The 15,088-nt window shown below is 53.1% G+C and overlaps 5 protein-coding genes across 5 annotated transcripts; 3 read left to right on the top strand and 2 right to left on the bottom strand.

Moving 5' to 3' along the window:
• Positions 1-154: 154 nt before the first annotated feature.
• Positions 155-4,445, bottom strand: P153DRAFT_376521 (uncharacterized protein; the record flags this gene model as incomplete). The annotated part of the gene is made up of 3 exons (XM_033669664.1): positions 155-4,095; positions 4,165-4,268; positions 4,372-4,445. The coding sequence occupies 3 exons, from the start codon at positions 4,443-4,445 to the stop codon at positions 155-157; spliced, it is 4,119 nt and encodes a 1,372-aa protein (XP_033522746.1).
• A 614-nt stretch (positions 4,446-5,059) lies between these two features.
• P153DRAFT_292937 (STE3-domain-containing protein) lies at positions 5,060-6,565 on the bottom strand (the record flags this gene model as incomplete). Its single annotated transcript, XM_033663864.1, has 2 exons — positions 5,060-5,949; positions 6,004-6,565. 2 exons carry the CDS (start codon positions 6,563-6,565, stop codon positions 5,060-5,062), a joined length of 1,452 nt encoding a protein of 483 aa, XP_033522745.1.
• Positions 6,566-7,600: 1,035 nt separating this feature from the next.
• P153DRAFT_386478 (uncharacterized protein) lies at positions 7,601-8,996 on the top strand (the record flags this gene model as incomplete). The annotated part of the gene is made up of 2 exons (XM_033670532.1): positions 7,601-7,992; positions 8,042-8,996. 2 exons carry the CDS (start codon positions 7,601-7,603, stop codon positions 8,994-8,996), a joined length of 1,347 nt encoding a protein of 448 aa, XP_033522744.1.
• A 497-nt stretch (positions 8,997-9,493) lies between these two features.
• P153DRAFT_292736 (alpha/beta-hydrolase) lies at positions 9,494-10,628 on the top strand (the record flags this gene model as incomplete). The annotated part of the gene is made up of 3 exons (XM_033663852.1): positions 9,494-9,619; positions 9,671-10,066; positions 10,146-10,628. The coding sequence occupies 3 exons, from the start codon at positions 9,494-9,496 to the stop codon at positions 10,626-10,628; spliced, it is 1,005 nt and encodes a 334-aa protein (XP_033522743.1).
• A 1,153-nt stretch (positions 10,629-11,781) lies between these two features.
• On the top strand, positions 11,782-14,477 carry P153DRAFT_432024 (kinase-like protein). Its single transcript, XM_033672946.1, has 3 exons — positions 11,782-11,846; positions 11,894-11,960; positions 12,017-14,477. Exons 1-3 carry the CDS (start codon positions 11,789-11,791, stop codon positions 14,304-14,306), a joined length of 2,415 nt encoding a protein of 804 aa, XP_033522742.1. The 5' UTR covers positions 11,782-11,788; the 3' UTR covers positions 14,307-14,477.
• The last annotated feature ends 611 nt before the right edge of the window (positions 14,478-15,088 follow it).

The following is a 15,088-nucleotide window of genomic DNA, read 5'->3' as shown; positions in this document are numbered from 1 at the left end:
GGGAATACTTTGACGAATTGAAAAGCACCGCGGATGATTCCAATCAAGAAAATCAAGACGAGAAATGCATATCATACAATCTATCCATCTAACCCTTCCACTCTTCCCCCTCAACCTCCATCCCAACCCCTCCCCCCAACCCACTTCAGAAACTCTACATCCGCATCCCCTCCGCAATAACCTTATACGCCTTCCTCTTCTTCTCCTCACCAACCCTCTTCCTCAACACCCCCAACCACTTACTCAACCCCGGAAACAACAACCTCTCCCCCACCCACGCAAGCGCAAAGTTGCCCAACCCCAACACCATCAAAAAGACCTTAAACTGGACATCCAACCCCGTCAACTCCATCCACTCACTCACCCACCTCGCGGGGTCAAACAGCATATAAAACGAAATCGCCAGCGTAACAAAAATCGTCGTAATAAACGGCAAATTCCTCGCCATTGGCTCACGATACGGTTTCCCCACACTAAGCACCACCGCAGACAGAATATACTGGAAACAGCTAACCAGAAACAGCGCCGTGTTCTGCGAGTTGAGGGAATTGGAGTGATTTGGGTCGAGGACAGGGGGCAAGTACCAGGGCTGTTTCTGCACATAAGTCCAGGCGATGAGCTGGATGAGGATGCAGAGCACCATCTGGCCGAGCAGCGGGGTGAGGACCTTGCGGCTGACGAGATTAGCAGTGGGGCGCTTGCGCGAGAGCGTAGGGTAGGCGCCCGACCAGCCCATGAAGATTGCAATGGGCAGGATGAGCAGCAGGTCGATGAATAGGAACTGGAAGTCGCCGAGGTTGGAAGCGGAGGCGTATAGGAAGGATACGGATGTGAATTGGATGGCGGAGTAGAGGGACATGTACTTGAAGCAGCTGAAGCTTGTGACGAGGGCGGCGCGGCCTTCTTTGATGACTTGTGGGACGCAGGAGATGTCGAATTGGCGGCTTGTGAAGGGTGCGGCGACCGAGGCTTCTGCTTCTGAGAGCGAGATGCCCACGTCGGCGGCTTTTAGCGCGCCGCAGTCGTTTGCGCCGTCGCCGCAGAAGCCCACGCAGTAGTCTATGCTTTGTAGCTTTTCGACTAGCTCGTGCTTTTCGTCCGGGGACATGCGCGCGAAGACTTGTCCGCAGACGAGCATTTCTCGCAGCACGTTTTCAGAGGCGAAGTCGACGATCCAGCGGAATACGTCGCCGCTGACGGCGAGGGAGTAGTTTCGCAGGTTCGAGATGTCGTAGGGGAGGGAGACGTCTGCTTCTGGCGGCGGGGGAAGGGGTTTGAGCGTGTTTTCGTCGAGCTTGAAGACGGAGTCGTCGACGGATTCCCAGCTGAGTTTGCTAAGCGCGGTGCGGGAGTCGCCTTCCACGAAGTGCGGGACGAAGCAGTGTGCCGTTTTATTGATGAGGCCGCATTCTCGGGCGACGCTGATGGCAGTGAGGATGTTGTCGCCTGTGCACATTGTCTTGCGAATGTTTGCGCGTTCCAACTCTTCGATAACTGGTGCGGTGCTGGGCTTGAGCTTGTTCTCGAAGATGATGAAGCCGACGAAGTCAAGGCTGCTTTCCGCATCCTCCCGCTTCATCTTCTGCACCTTGAGCCAGTTGAGCTTGAAGATTGTCTTGGTAGCGCATGCAATGACACGGAAGCCGCGGTGGGTGTAGAAAGACAGCAGTTCCTCGTAGTCGGACGGGAAGCTCTCTGGTCGGCAGATCTCCTTCATGACCTCGGGTGCGCCCTTGACGTAGACCTGGCCACTCTTCGACCCGAACTGCCGTACGATAACACTTGCTCTCCTGAGCTGGGACACGAATTCGAATGACTTCAGCACGCCAAGCTCCACGGGCTTCCTGCTCGCATCGTCCTGGTCGTCAATATCGTATTCCCGTCCTGCAGGCGGTCGAGCAACAGATGGTGAAAGCTTCTGCTCCGGATCGTCATCATTGTTGCTAGATCTCTGCTCTCCCTCCTCGTAGCTCCATTCAGTGAAATCGAACATCTTGACATCAAGCGGGTCGCCCAGCAGCTCCTCGTCAATTTTGCGCAATGAGTGGCAAGTAGCCATGGTGTAAAGAATCGCCTTGTGCGCCGCATACTCCACCGTCGGATCACGGTCATATTGCGACCCGGGAAGAATATCAAATGGGTCTGACAGGAGTTCGCTAAACCTCCCTCTGGGCCGCTCAACTACGCGCACACCCAAAACATCGAGACCCTCTTCAGTAAGTGTTCCAGTCTTGTCGAAGCAGACTACGTCGAGCTTACCACCCACATTAACACGCTGCGGACTGATGCAGAAAATCTGCTTCTGCTTCAGGCGTGACAAAGCGAAGCTAGTTCCGATGGTGAGGGTGGCAGGCAGCGCAGGCGGAACGACAATCGTGATGAGATCGAGCGCTCGCACGACGATCAGATGCCACGCGAGGCCGAGATGGACAAAGTTGATGAAGGACGCGACAAAACCAATCATGGCGATCATGGCCATAACGGAAATGTATCGGAAAGAGTCGCGGTAGAACTTGAACCCAGATGGTTTAGGGAAGAGCATCGATCGTACCAACGCGCCCTTTGTAGTGTTGAAGCCGGTGCGAACAACCATCGCCAACGCAGCTGCTTCATCGTCGACATGATCCTCATGAGGCCTCCGGGCGCGGATGATCTTAGTTCCAGAAAACAGCATGTGTCGTGCAATCTCAGGATGGAGCGTTGTAGCACTGAGGTCCAGCAAATCCAGCGACGAGTCTGTTACGGGGAGCTTTGAAACAGGAATAGACTCGCCCGTCAGCATACTCTCATTAACAATGCAGTCGCCAGAGAGCAAGAGACTGTCGCAAGGGAACTGGGCAAGCGCTGGATCCGTGACCTCGTAGACATCTCCAGGCACCAGTTCTCCCGAATCGACGTGCGTCCAGAAACCACTTCGCAGCACTCGGACCTCGCATTCGAAGCGCGACACCTCGCGTAGTCGCTTCATCGAGGCTTTCGTCTCGATCAACGTCGTGGCGATACTGACGACCGAGATGATGAAGATGGCCGCGGCGTAGTAGTAGTACTCATCGACAGACCACAAGAACAGACTAGCAATCTGGAAGACGTAGAAGGGATGGAAGACCTCGTCAACAAGCAGCTGCCCAAGAGTCTTCTCAGCAATATCAATCGTGTTCTTTCCAAAGACAAGCTCGCGGTAGTCTCGCTCATCGTTGTCGAGACCTTCGCGGAGAGCCGTGACGTCCGTCCAGGCGGGATCTTTCCAGGTGTTTGCGAGGACGAACTTGTCCTTGATGGGGTGGTACACAAAGCGGATGTATCGGTAGTCCAGGCAGCGCAGTTCTTTGATCAGCGGGTCCTCGTCTTCGTCCCACTCCCCGCGTCCTTTCTCCGGGTCGCCGAAGACGGTGGAAAGCGAGCGACCGTACGTCTGGGAGCTCACGTCTTGGACGGCAAACTCTCCCCACTGGTTCTCAATGACGACCCAATCGCAGTCTCTCAACGGTGTGGTCCTTCCCGTCAGCCTGACCCTCCAGCGCGGCAGCCACCTGAAAAGAAGCCAGCCCAGGCCAAGGGTCGCAATACACAGCAGCGTATAGACGACGAACCCGACTGGCGACGTCTTGAAGCCCGCGACCACAATCGTCAGATCCTCAGTCATGATGTAGATCTTCTGGTTCGACCGCCTGCCCTTCCAATTCGCCGCGGACCGCGAGCTCTCGGTCGAAGACTGCCGCCTCAGCAACGGGCGATCAACCGACCTCCTGCTCCTGCTCCCACTCGACTTGCGTCGCCCGACCGACGAGCGAGAAGGCGACGTCGACGACGGCGTGCGCGACACACCCGCCTCGAGATCCTCCAGCTCCTCCACAGTATACCCATCATACTCTTCCTCCTCTTCCTCAATCGCCTCCTCACTATCCCCCTCGGTGGCCTGCGAATCCGACTCCTGCTCCTCATCATAGTAGGCAAAACTAGTATAACTCGCCGTGGAGCCTGCGCGCTGGCGACGGTGCGAAAAGGCCGACACGCTCGTGGGCATGCTCTCAGACATGGGGCCGGCGAAGATCTGAATGCGTGGCGTCAGCGGAGGTCCAGATGCGGTGGTGGTGTCTTGCGGCGCGTGTGGAGATTCGTGTCGCGCAGATTCATCCCGTAGCTTTCGCTCAGATTCGTCTCGACCATGTTGTCGCGCACGCCTGAATCCACCGCGCCGCCGTCTCATGTCACGCAATTCCCATACCTCGTCCTGCGCCATCTCGACGTCTTCCATGAAACTCGCTGCTCTGCGTCGCACCGTCAGCCCTGCCCCATCATTGCCCTCCATGCATCCCCCATATATCCCCTTCCTGCCTATCTCTTCCCCACCCAAGACTTCAAAACACGTACTCGCTCATATTCGACCCCCTGCGATACATCCCCATCGACCGCCTGCGCCGCTCGGGGCTCTGGTTTCCCGGCATAGCGCTCACTTCAAACTAATACACCAATTCTGTGTTTGCAATTGAGCTTGTCGCGGGGTGTCAGCACATGGTCGTCGTGTGGTGTGGTGTGATGTGTTGGGTTTTTGGAGACGTGAGGTTTTGCGCGCATTGGCGCGAGATGAGACGATAAGCTTTGATGCTTGCTGCGTCATAGGTTGGTAGGGGTGTGAGCGGGCTAGCTGGATGCGGTGTGAGGCTGGGACTGGGCTGCGCTTGCAGGGGTGGGAGCTGCCGAGGTTTGCGTCTTTGGTTTTTGTTGGAGACTGCTGGGGGATGTGTGTGTATGTTTTCTGGAGTCGTGGGGTTTGGATTGGATTGGGTCACTAATCATGTGGTTATGTAGGTGTTGTGTTTTGGAGAAGAGAAAGATCAAACCGCATTATTCTCAAGATTATATTAAAAGAAGTCAACGAGCGTGAGAAGCAAAGAAAGAAAAGCGTCCGTCGACCGCTCGCCGGCAGCTCAAGGGTATAAAATGACCATCCCGATCCTTCATCCTTAACGCCATAAAGCATCCCTTACAGTCAGCCTGCTACCCAATATTACCCTACCTCCCTAACCGAGTATGCCGTAATACCACCACAGTCTTCCACTCAAGTCCAAGCATCCGCTGAATTTCTCACTTGACCGCTCTCACTCCTCTCATGACGCGCCTGGTGAATCTCCCGGACAACATGCACGCCGACCGGCTCGCTGAGGGGTCGTCGACTATCAGAAGCCCAGGCGTGTGCATACACTCCCGGAGAGATAGATTCGGGTCTCGACTTCTCCATCTCCGTCTCCACATGAATGGTCTTTGCTGTAGAATGATCGCTGAACAACGGGAGGATCGGACCATTGCTACCGCGACGGCAGATGATGCGTTTGAAAAAGGACATGGACGAAGCACGGTTGGTTCTTCGTTGGAGGATGGGCGTCTCAGTGGACACGGAGGCGAGGCTAGGCATGGCAATCGAGTCATTGCGTGTACTCCCGTCGTAGGTTTCTGTGATGGAGCCGGGTCTGACAAAGTAGCTCTTTGCTTTGTTACCCATCGCGGAGCTCCACGTACGGGCGGCGATGAAACTTGAGGGTGTCGACGCGCCGCTCTCGCGCATGTGGTGTAGACTTGGGAAGATCCTGCCGAGCCCGACGGCGAGTAGCATCTTCCTGTATGTGTTGTGCGCATCGGTTCCCGTGCCGAAGACGAGAAATATTACGTATCCACTGGCGACTTGTCCCCATTTGTCCAGGAACACCTGCCCGAAAACGGGGATCATGATAATGGAGTTGAAGTTCGGGCCGTGGACAGACTTCCAATCGTATGGGTCTGTGATTTCCGGGATCAAGATGGAGAGGAGGTAGAAGGTGTAGGGCAGGTAGAAGAGGATGATTACGATGCAGATGACGAAGAGACGAACAAAGCGGGACTTGGTAGTGTTGCGAGCGGCGACTAGGCGGTTAAACTCGCGGCGGTAGCGGTAGAGACGGTAGAGCAGGAGGCCTGTATCTTGTCAACTTTGGATTCTGTGATGGAAGAGAAAGAGAGAGAGCTCACCAGCATAGTATGCAGCAACACACATGGTGATGGGTCCCCACATATAGCTCAAGACCACACTTGGCCAACTCGTATGGTACGCTGACCAACAACCTACGATGCCGTAGATCAAGTACCGCATGGGTTGGACGGCGTAGTACACTATGATCAACACCAAAGGGTATCCCCAGCAAACCAGCATGTCCAGTATCATCTCTTTCTTCTTGTTGTTTCTGCTGGTCGACATTGTGATGTTTCGCGTATCCATAACCCGGGCCAGCTTCCTCACAATCATGGTAACAGACGCTGCCATACCCACCGTTCCCCCGATCTGAATGCGGACGTTGATATCGCACCATATCTTACCGTCCCACCATTCTGTAATATTGTCACGGGGCCAAATGAGCGGGTTGACCGAATCAAAGAAGTTTGTCATGATGATCCAGAGGATGAGTGAGCCAGCTGCGATGTTGCGCTGTGAAAAGTGCCATATCAGGGGTGGTATGCAGAGTATCCATGAGCCGAAGGCGAGAATTGGGAGGATGACGGCTACCGGGTAGAGAGGAGCTTGGTCGGCCGACATGTTGAATGGAGCATGAGAATGATCCTGATGTAGACAGTGGTTGTGGAGTTGTCTAAGATTTCTGGTGTACCGTGTTGTGTATCTCGAGGATGCTGTCTCCGACGATAGAAACCGAAAAGTGAAGATGGAGAATTAAAACAGATGATGGAGACAGAAGAGAAGGACTTGAAAGCAAGTAAAGAGTACCTGCCCTCGAGGCCTCCGCACGCTGGAGTTCGATTGCAATCATCTTTTCCGAATAGGTGTCTCAGTCCTCAATAACGCTCAATAGCGACTTCTGTTTGACTGGAGTTACGCTGTTAGGTGAAAGTGAGACCGAAAACTCGAAATCGTGAAATCGGTGGTAATGCTTCCCGTCTCCAAGAACTACGGCCACCCCAAAATACGAGTTCTCCCGTCTCTTCTTACAAGCTCTCCCAATCAGCGGTCTGATTTGATGATGTCTGTTACCGTGGGTGGTGATGTGTGAGACCATCCCATCCTGTCCGCATTTGGGTTTGAATAGAAATCGCAAACAGGGAAGCGAGAAGTGAATAGGAAGAGCAACGAACGAAAATGAAACACATCTTACAGCACCGGCTAGCAAAGCCAGAAATCAAGATCTTGTAAAATTTGGCTCTGGGATAATTTTGTGTTGCTTGTCAAGACTTACTCGTCAGTACTACCGTGTCGATGGATGATTGGTTCGTCTCCCAAAGCCTGCCGATTGTCGTGCAATCGGGTAGGCGTGACGTCGCCATGAAAGCTGAGGTACCTGTTATTTTTCAACTGTAGATGCGCGAGGAGTGTGAGAGGAAAGAAGTGAAGAAGCTCGGGAAATCGCAACACTATACAATTGTCTCAAGATGGTATAGTGGCGGCCCGTGACGCCATCATTTGTCTTCTAGTTCCGAGGCAACAACTTGGTACCATTGCAAACGTCACTCGATCAGCCACTATGCGTTGTCGACGGCAGAAGCAGGTACAGCACCGTGGTTTGTTTGCTTCGATACTCGCGCCTTCCTGACGCTCTCCTACCAAACTGTCCTAGTCACAATGGACGCGCCTTCCCACGGCCACGCAAGCGCCTCCGACATCAGCCCTCTGCTGCGCCAAAGGATGTTGAACCGCCCAGCGACCTTCGCCGAGGGCGTGCAACACTCGCCTTCAGCCCCCTCTGCCCGCCGAAGCTCCTTGCTCTCCAATTTCTCAGACACGCGACACTCGTTCCGATCCTCGACCGAAGACCTAAAGTTCCGCGGAAACAATGACATGGACAAGTTCACGTCGTCGGACGAGCCCACACACTGGAGTTCGGCCCCAGTCGTGTTTGCAGTACTCCCGGCAGTAGGCGGACTGTTGTACCAGGGCGGCGGCCCCATCTTGACGGACCTGTTGACGCTGCTCTTGGCGGGATGGTTTCTCAATTGGTGTGTGAGATCGCCATGGTAAGACGCTACGCACAATGCTGAGGTGGCGCGGCTGATGAGTCGATAGGAACTGGTACCACGCAGCTCAGCAGAGGCATTACATTGACTCGAGTGGAGTGCAATACAACGATAGCATTCCCGAAGAAGACGAAGACAGCACTGGAGGTTTCGATGAGCGAACCGAGCCTGCTGCAAAGGTGTCAGGTGAACCAGAAGTCGATGAGTCGACTGGCGCGCCGCCTGTGACGGATGCGCAGAAGGATGCTTGCGAGGAACTGAAGCGGCAGGAGCTCGTGTCTTTCGTTGCGTGCTTTGTTGGCCCGTTGGTTGGAGCCTACCTGATGCACACCATCCGTGCACAGCTCACGCGCGCCGACTCCCTCATCTCGGACTATAACCTTACCATTTTCATCCTCATGGCAGAAATCCGCCCAGTTGGCCGTCTCATCAAAATGATTGAAGAGCGGACGCTGCGTCTCCAGCGCATCGTCAGATCAGATCCTAGGGACGAGTGGAAGCCTGCCGATGCACAGGCTATCTCGCAGCGTCTGGCTGAACTGGAAGCAAAATCCAACGGGCCAGCTAAAAGCAGCGACGTAGACATCATGACAATCAGTGCAGAGGTTCGTCAAAGCATGCAGCCACAATTAGACGCCCTCAATCGTGCGGTTCGACGGTACGAGAAGCGTCATATGGCACAGTCGTTGCAGATTGAAGCGCGTTTCCAGGAAATCGATGTGCGACTGAAAGATACCCTTTCATTAGCTGCAGCCGCTGCACGAACAGGACAGAGACCAGGCCTTGTCGCCACTGCCATAAGCTGGATTGCGAGCGCTGTTAATTTCGGCATGCAAACGACATGGGATCTCGCCATGTATCCTCCGCGGACGGCGATTTCGATGATCACATCAATCAAGTCTACCGTCAGCGGGCGTCAACCACGAAAGCGCGAAAAGGGACAACTTAATGGATACTCGTCGTCGATATCCACGCCGAGAATGCAGTCAAAAAGCGGACGATAACAAACTTCCATTCCTCATGCTTTTATCAATGCCAATCCTAATATCATTCTTCAGCCTCTTCATTATGCGTCTTGATCTACCATCGTCGTTATGTCGTTCTCATTGACTGACGTATAGCTTATCGCTTGCATGTCTATTCCAAAGATGGAAAATTAAGCGTACAACATCTTTCTCGGCTATGGGTCGCGTCTCTGGTCGTCAACTTCCGAAACCTGTTCCAGAACGCAGCCATTGTCTCCTCGGTTCATCCTACGCAAAACACCAGCGCGATCGCTCTCGGAATTCGCCAATCGAGTAAGCCGGACAGATCCACACTGACGGACACCTTCGGAGATAAACCAGAGTACAAGGTAGCATTCGAAGCTACCCCACTCCCCCACCATATTGGCTACCCGTGAGGCTATCGGGAATCCTTCGCGTCTTTTATCCATTATCTCGTTCTCTTTCTTATTACCACTTCCTCATTTCCAACTCCACGTTCCACCCAATCCTCCACCATGAGCTTAACTTCAGACCTCACCATCGACCCGTCCAAGTTCGACCGCAAACTAGCCGACGAACAGACCAAACAATTCAACGAGAAGCTGATCAAAATATGGGCTGACGGGCCACGGTGGTACGAGGTACCAAACTCCCCACCATTCCTCTTAACAGCAAGCTGAAGCTCCTCTTAGGTCGGCGCAGCAGAATACCGCAAGCTAAGATGGGAAGGCAAAACTCCCCTCCCGAAACCCGTAGTGCTCCCTGAAGGCATCAACGGCACCATCCCGTCGCGCGACACTGACCGAGAGATCCCGTACCGCGTGTTCAAACCTGCGAGTGGAGTGAGCAAGGGCATCCACCTACACATCCATGGCGGCGGATGGGTCCTCCAGTCCGAGCACTACCAAGACACATACCTAAAGTACATGGCCGACCACTTCGAGCTCACCGTCTTCTCCGTTGGGTATCGCCTCGCGCCCGAAGACCCCTGGCCCGCTGGCGTGGAAGACTGCTACGACACAGCAGACTGGCTGATAAAGAACGGCCAGAAGGCGTTCGGCGGGGCCCTCATGTTCACAGGCGGCGAAGTAACGTCTCCCCCTCCCTTCCACATCACATCACACAGACAGAGAGAGAGAGAGTAGCAGCTAACACCACCCCCCACAGTCCGCAGGCGCCCACCTCGCCTGCCTCGTAGCCTTCCACCTACTCACCCACCAGCCCGCCTTCGCGTTCCGCGGCCTCCTCCTCCACTTCGGCTGCTTCGACCTGTCGTCCTTCCTCCCGCACGTCGCGAACCACGAAACTCACCTCGTCATCGACCACGACGTCATGTCAAAGTACATCGCTGCTCTCCTCCCGGACACTACGCCAGAGCAGCGCCGCGACCCTTCTATCTCGCCTTTCTTCGCGGATATCAGGGGCTGGAAGCTGCCGCCTGCGCTGTTCACGTGTGGGAGTGAGGACCCGCTGATTGATGATACGGTGTTTATGGGTGCGAAGTGGGGGATGTGGGGTGGGGAGGCGGTTGTTAAGGTGTATAATGGCGCGCCGCATGGGTTTATTGGGAATCCACCGGGGTTGATCAAGAGTACACAGGAAGGGCTTGATGATACAGAAGCATTTGTTAAGGCAAAGATGGGGATTTAGGGCAGATTTGAATTGCTACGGAAATGATTGTCCAGGTTTCTTCTCCGTTGTCAACTACTTTAACATCTTGACCGTAGGCTTCATATATAGACTTCATAGCAAGCTGTGAGATGAGTGAAAGACAGTTAACAAACCACTTGACTAGGGCTCAAAACAAACCATAACGAACGGTCACGTCATAGCAAAGCAGGAGGGGCAGCATGCGGGGTAGCTTGTCCGGCTCTCGGTAGTCATCGTCACAAATCACGCAAGCACAGTCAAAAAGACAGAAATGTCGTGAAGCATTTTTTGATTCCGTTATCGTTAACTCCACACGGAGATGTGTCGGATGTATCGATCAAAGACAAGCCTCCACAAGAGAAGCAAGCCGGTGTTAGAGCGACCATCATGTCAAGAAACTCTCAAGATCCTCAATGGTGTGTTGACCAGTCTCCCAGAGACATTCCTCAATCCAGCACATGCAGAACCTCCCGTGATAATAGTTGAAGCTCGAGTGTCGCGTGTGTGCCGTATGACGTAACCCGAAGTTCGAGTGCCGAGATGCAGTAAACAGGTGAAGCGAGCTGGCCGTGAAGGTGTGCGTGCGAATCGTATCGTTCATTCATCGTGATTGTTCAGAACTGAGGTGGTGGGAGCTGAGATTGGGGGCGAGTCGTTTACTTGCTGAGGGGTTGTTAGACTGAGAACTTGCAACAACGGAATGCTGAGGGACTTACGAGCGGGCACGCGTCTTTCTTCTCTTACGCTTGAGCCTGCGCACGCGCTTCTTCCTCCATTTCGCTCTCATCTTGTCGGCGGGCTAGGCTGGTCAGCGACTGCTATTGGAGCTGTGCGGGGGTGAACTGTAGCAATGAGGAAGCTCAACAGCCACCCGGAGGTGCCCAATTGAGTGTCTCAAAGCCAGCCCGGGGGTGAGATCAACTTACATTGCTTTCGAGATGAGTGTCGTGGGTGCAGAAGAGAAGCTGAGCTGGGAGCTGCGTGAAGTCGTTATGTGCGTGGGGCTCGCTTAGCCGTCACGTGTATGGAACGCTAGACTTAGACGGTGCAAAGAGCTTGGCAACAAGTCACGCGTTTACGCGTCGCGTTGTTGCCTTCACAATCTACGCACGCATCTTTACGTGTCGGTCATGTCTACGAAGAGGGGGAAGTGAACGAAGATGGCAGGTGAGCGAGTGGCATGGTTTGAGGTCCGTGCCGCCGGGCAGGACTCGTATGGTGAGTGGAATCGAAACCGTAAATCGACATCGAGCTTACACGTGCAGAAATACCTGATACCATTGATATACGCGGGAATGAGCAGTTCCACCTCGGGAGGGATCCAGAGCTTTGGTGAGAGCAATGCGACCCTCGCTGTGGTGCGAGCATGTTCTGACTTCTAGTGACAGCTACCGCTATTACTGGTCTGACATTACTATCTCCAGACGGCATCTCCGTGTTCATTGTATCTTGTACGAGCAAGATCCTATCGCTGATATTGCACCCTTCGTCTATGCAACTGATTTGTCGGTCAATGGTACTCACTTGAAGAAGCATGATTCCGATCATATCGGCTCACCAGGAATGGGTATTCTCATGGGCCGCAACAGCACCTTCCTTCTCGATCATGGAGATGAACTTCGCCTGTCAGAATCAGTGACGCTCGTTTATTATTCGGATAACCCTGTTCAGGTAACTCGACTGACCCGTATTCAAGAGCAAGAGAAGAGCCTCTTTGCCTCTCGTTATCTCATCACTGGCCGTTTACTTGGAGAAGGTGGTTATGGAAAGGTATTAATCGGAGTGCAACAAGAGACCCAACGGCAACTTGCTTGCAAGATGGTACGACTCGATCATCTTTTCAGTCGCCTGTCTGGTGCGAGCTTGCGACAGCCCAGTGGTGAGAGAGGACGGGAAGCAAGTGACACCTGGAAGCGTTGGCCAACCAGGATTGCCAACAACTTCCGCGAGTTTGACATCCTCAAGGATATCAGCCATCCAAACATAGCGACGGTCCAAAAGGTCTTCTGGAGTCAGCATACGATTTATATGTTCCAAGAACTTGTCACTGGTGGTGATCTCTTCTCCTTCATCGAATACAAAGGTGGTCGAATCAACAGCGTCTGTGCCTCAGTCATCATTCGGCAGATACTTATCGGTGTCGAGTATCTACACGCCCAGGATATCGTGCACAGAGACCTCAAGCCTGACAACATATTGATGACCTCTCTCGACGATGGTGCGCGGGTTGTGATCACCGATTTTGGCAGCGCGAGGTTTCTGCCCAATGCAAAGAAATCGCGCGACGTCCAAGCAACCAAGTTGCAGCGGATGTTCTCAGTGGCCGGTACCCTGGAATTTGCGGCGCCAGAGATTCACCGAGCGAACCCAACTATCCCAGCCGAGCAAGGGTATTCCAAAGGTGTTGACATGTGGTCCGTGGGTACTATCACGGCAGCCATACTCTCTGGCGAAAACATCTTCAGCAGCAATGCTCGTGCTGAATACAGGTCAGTTTCTCGTAACGCCATCATGGATCACGCTGCACGGTGCGATCTCAGTGTTCTGGATAGTGAGTATCATCCCACATGGAGTTCGATCAAGAACGACCCAAAAGACTTCATCAAACGTTTGCTGGTTCTTGAAGAGGAGCAGCGCATGACCGCATCACAGGCCCTGGCTCATCCCTGGTTCTGTCGTGCAGTCTATGCCGCAGATTTTGAGGCTTTATATGAGCGTTGTATCAAAGACTGGCACCCACGCCACAAGGACCATCAGCTTGTTGAAGCCATCTCGACAACCGGTATTCCTGATCACAAGTTGCAACAGGAATCGGTGTCTCGATTCTTTTCTCAATCTCAGCCAGATCCCACACATGACATTCTTCGGAGTCTATCGTCTTCTCAATGCTGGCGTGCAAACACACCCCTGCCATCCATCAGGAAAGACTATGAGGACACTCAATTCGCAAGCCAAGTGATCCCTTCATCGTACGAGACCAGCCACGACGAGGTTTACGACGAGAACCAACAACAGTACGATCTAGTCAATCAAGATTCATACGAGCAACAGACATACAACGCGAGTGGCGCGGTTCCATGCGAGCAGCAACTTTACAATTCATTCCTCACTGATCACGAACAGCTTCCTGACTCCAGCGGGCAGCAGATTCCAGTGGAGTGTCCCACAACCCAGCTCTCATTTAACACCACCGAAGCGCCCGATAAGTATTCCATTACACAAGCTTCTGAGCACGACGAATCCTACCGGTCGGGCGAAAGCTTGAACAGGGCGATGAATGAGACCTTCACGCAAGGCGACTACTATGTGCACCTACCCCCACCACCAGAATCTCAAGCATCGCAATTTCCGGCTCAGGTGCCAGAGTTTTCTTACGGGGTCAAAGAGGGGCGTGAAGAATGTGATGTCGACCAGGGCCAACTGACAGACGAGAGCTATCAACAAACCCAGTTCGCAGAGGAGTTTCGACGGGCACGCACTCCTGTTGTGGAACAAGATTCTATCCTGGTCTGTGAGACACCGATTCGTAACAGCAAGAAACAGGCCCGGTCCCTACAGGATGAGAATCTTGGCTATGACCAGTGGTTCGACCAAGAGTCTGAAGTCAGACAGGCTGATGTAGAGTCTGGTGTGCAGGAGTGTGGAAAGCGGAGGAGGCTTACCCATTACCATCGTTGATCTACGACTAATTCGCAGCGCTAATCATGTTGTTCAAATATCCCGTGGTGCATATGTTAGATATATGAGGATCTCATGTGAAGCTGAGTGCCCTGGAGTGCCTCTATGTTAGCATTATGTAGCTACATACTACCCAAATATATCCAGGCGAACCAAACAAACGCGTACCACATCTAATGTATCTATACTCTTGATTTCTGCATAAATCGTTCCCTTTCTCCCTCAACCGACATTCTCCTACAGCAAAAATCTCTACATCCTTCACAGTTGAAGAAATGTCCAGCTTACTACACCCCCCAAACCTCTCCCCTTGATTTACGAAATTGACATACGACTCTTATCGTTTCTTTTCCCATCATATTACTCCCCGCCATACTATAGTCCGTTCCTCCTGCTGCGGCTCGCAAGTGACTACGTCAACTATTCTCATGTTTTCCTCATATCATCCATACTTATTCTCTCCGTCTTTCCAAGCATGGGCAAGACATCAAACTTCCATCACTCACGCGAGGAAGCAAGATTGCGAGCAGTGCGATGTCTGCGATTCAGTGCTTCTTCTCATTACCATTCGTGTACAAGACTTTCTCACTCATATGCAAATCTCTCCTAGTAAGTGTTGACCAACAATGACCAAGCTGCAATGGCCCTCCAATGCTCGTACAAAGCAGGACAAGCCTGACATATCCCAAACATGGTACCAATCACAAAAACAGCACAGAAAAGTGCACATGCCTATAGAACTAAGTATATCTTTCCTTCTACCTACTCTCTATCTCTCTGAA

Source organism: Dothidotthia symphoricarpi (assembly GCF_010015815.1).
Source record: "Dothidotthia symphoricarpi CBS 119687 unplaced genomic scaffold P153scaffold_12, whole genome shotgun sequence".
Classification (NCBI taxonomy): Eukaryota; Fungi; Ascomycota; class Dothideomycetes; order Pleosporales; family Dothidotthiaceae; genus Dothidotthia; species Dothidotthia symphoricarpi.
Note: the sequence above shows the minus strand (reverse complement) of the source record. Positions and strands in the feature narration are given on the sequence as shown.

Coding starts and splice junctions, on each gene's coding strand:
- P153DRAFT_432024 (XM_033672946.1), top strand. CDS start 11,789: ATGGCAGGTGAGCGAGTGGCATGGTTTGAGGTCCGTGCCGCCGGGCAG. Junction 11,847..11,893: donor CGCCGGGCAGGACTCGTATG/GTGAGTGGAATC, acceptor TTACACGTGCAG/AAATACCTGATACCATTGAT. Junction 11,961..12,016: donor GGGAGGGATCCAGAGCTTTG/GTGAGAGCAATG, acceptor TTCTAGTGACAG/CTACCGCTATTACTGGTCTG.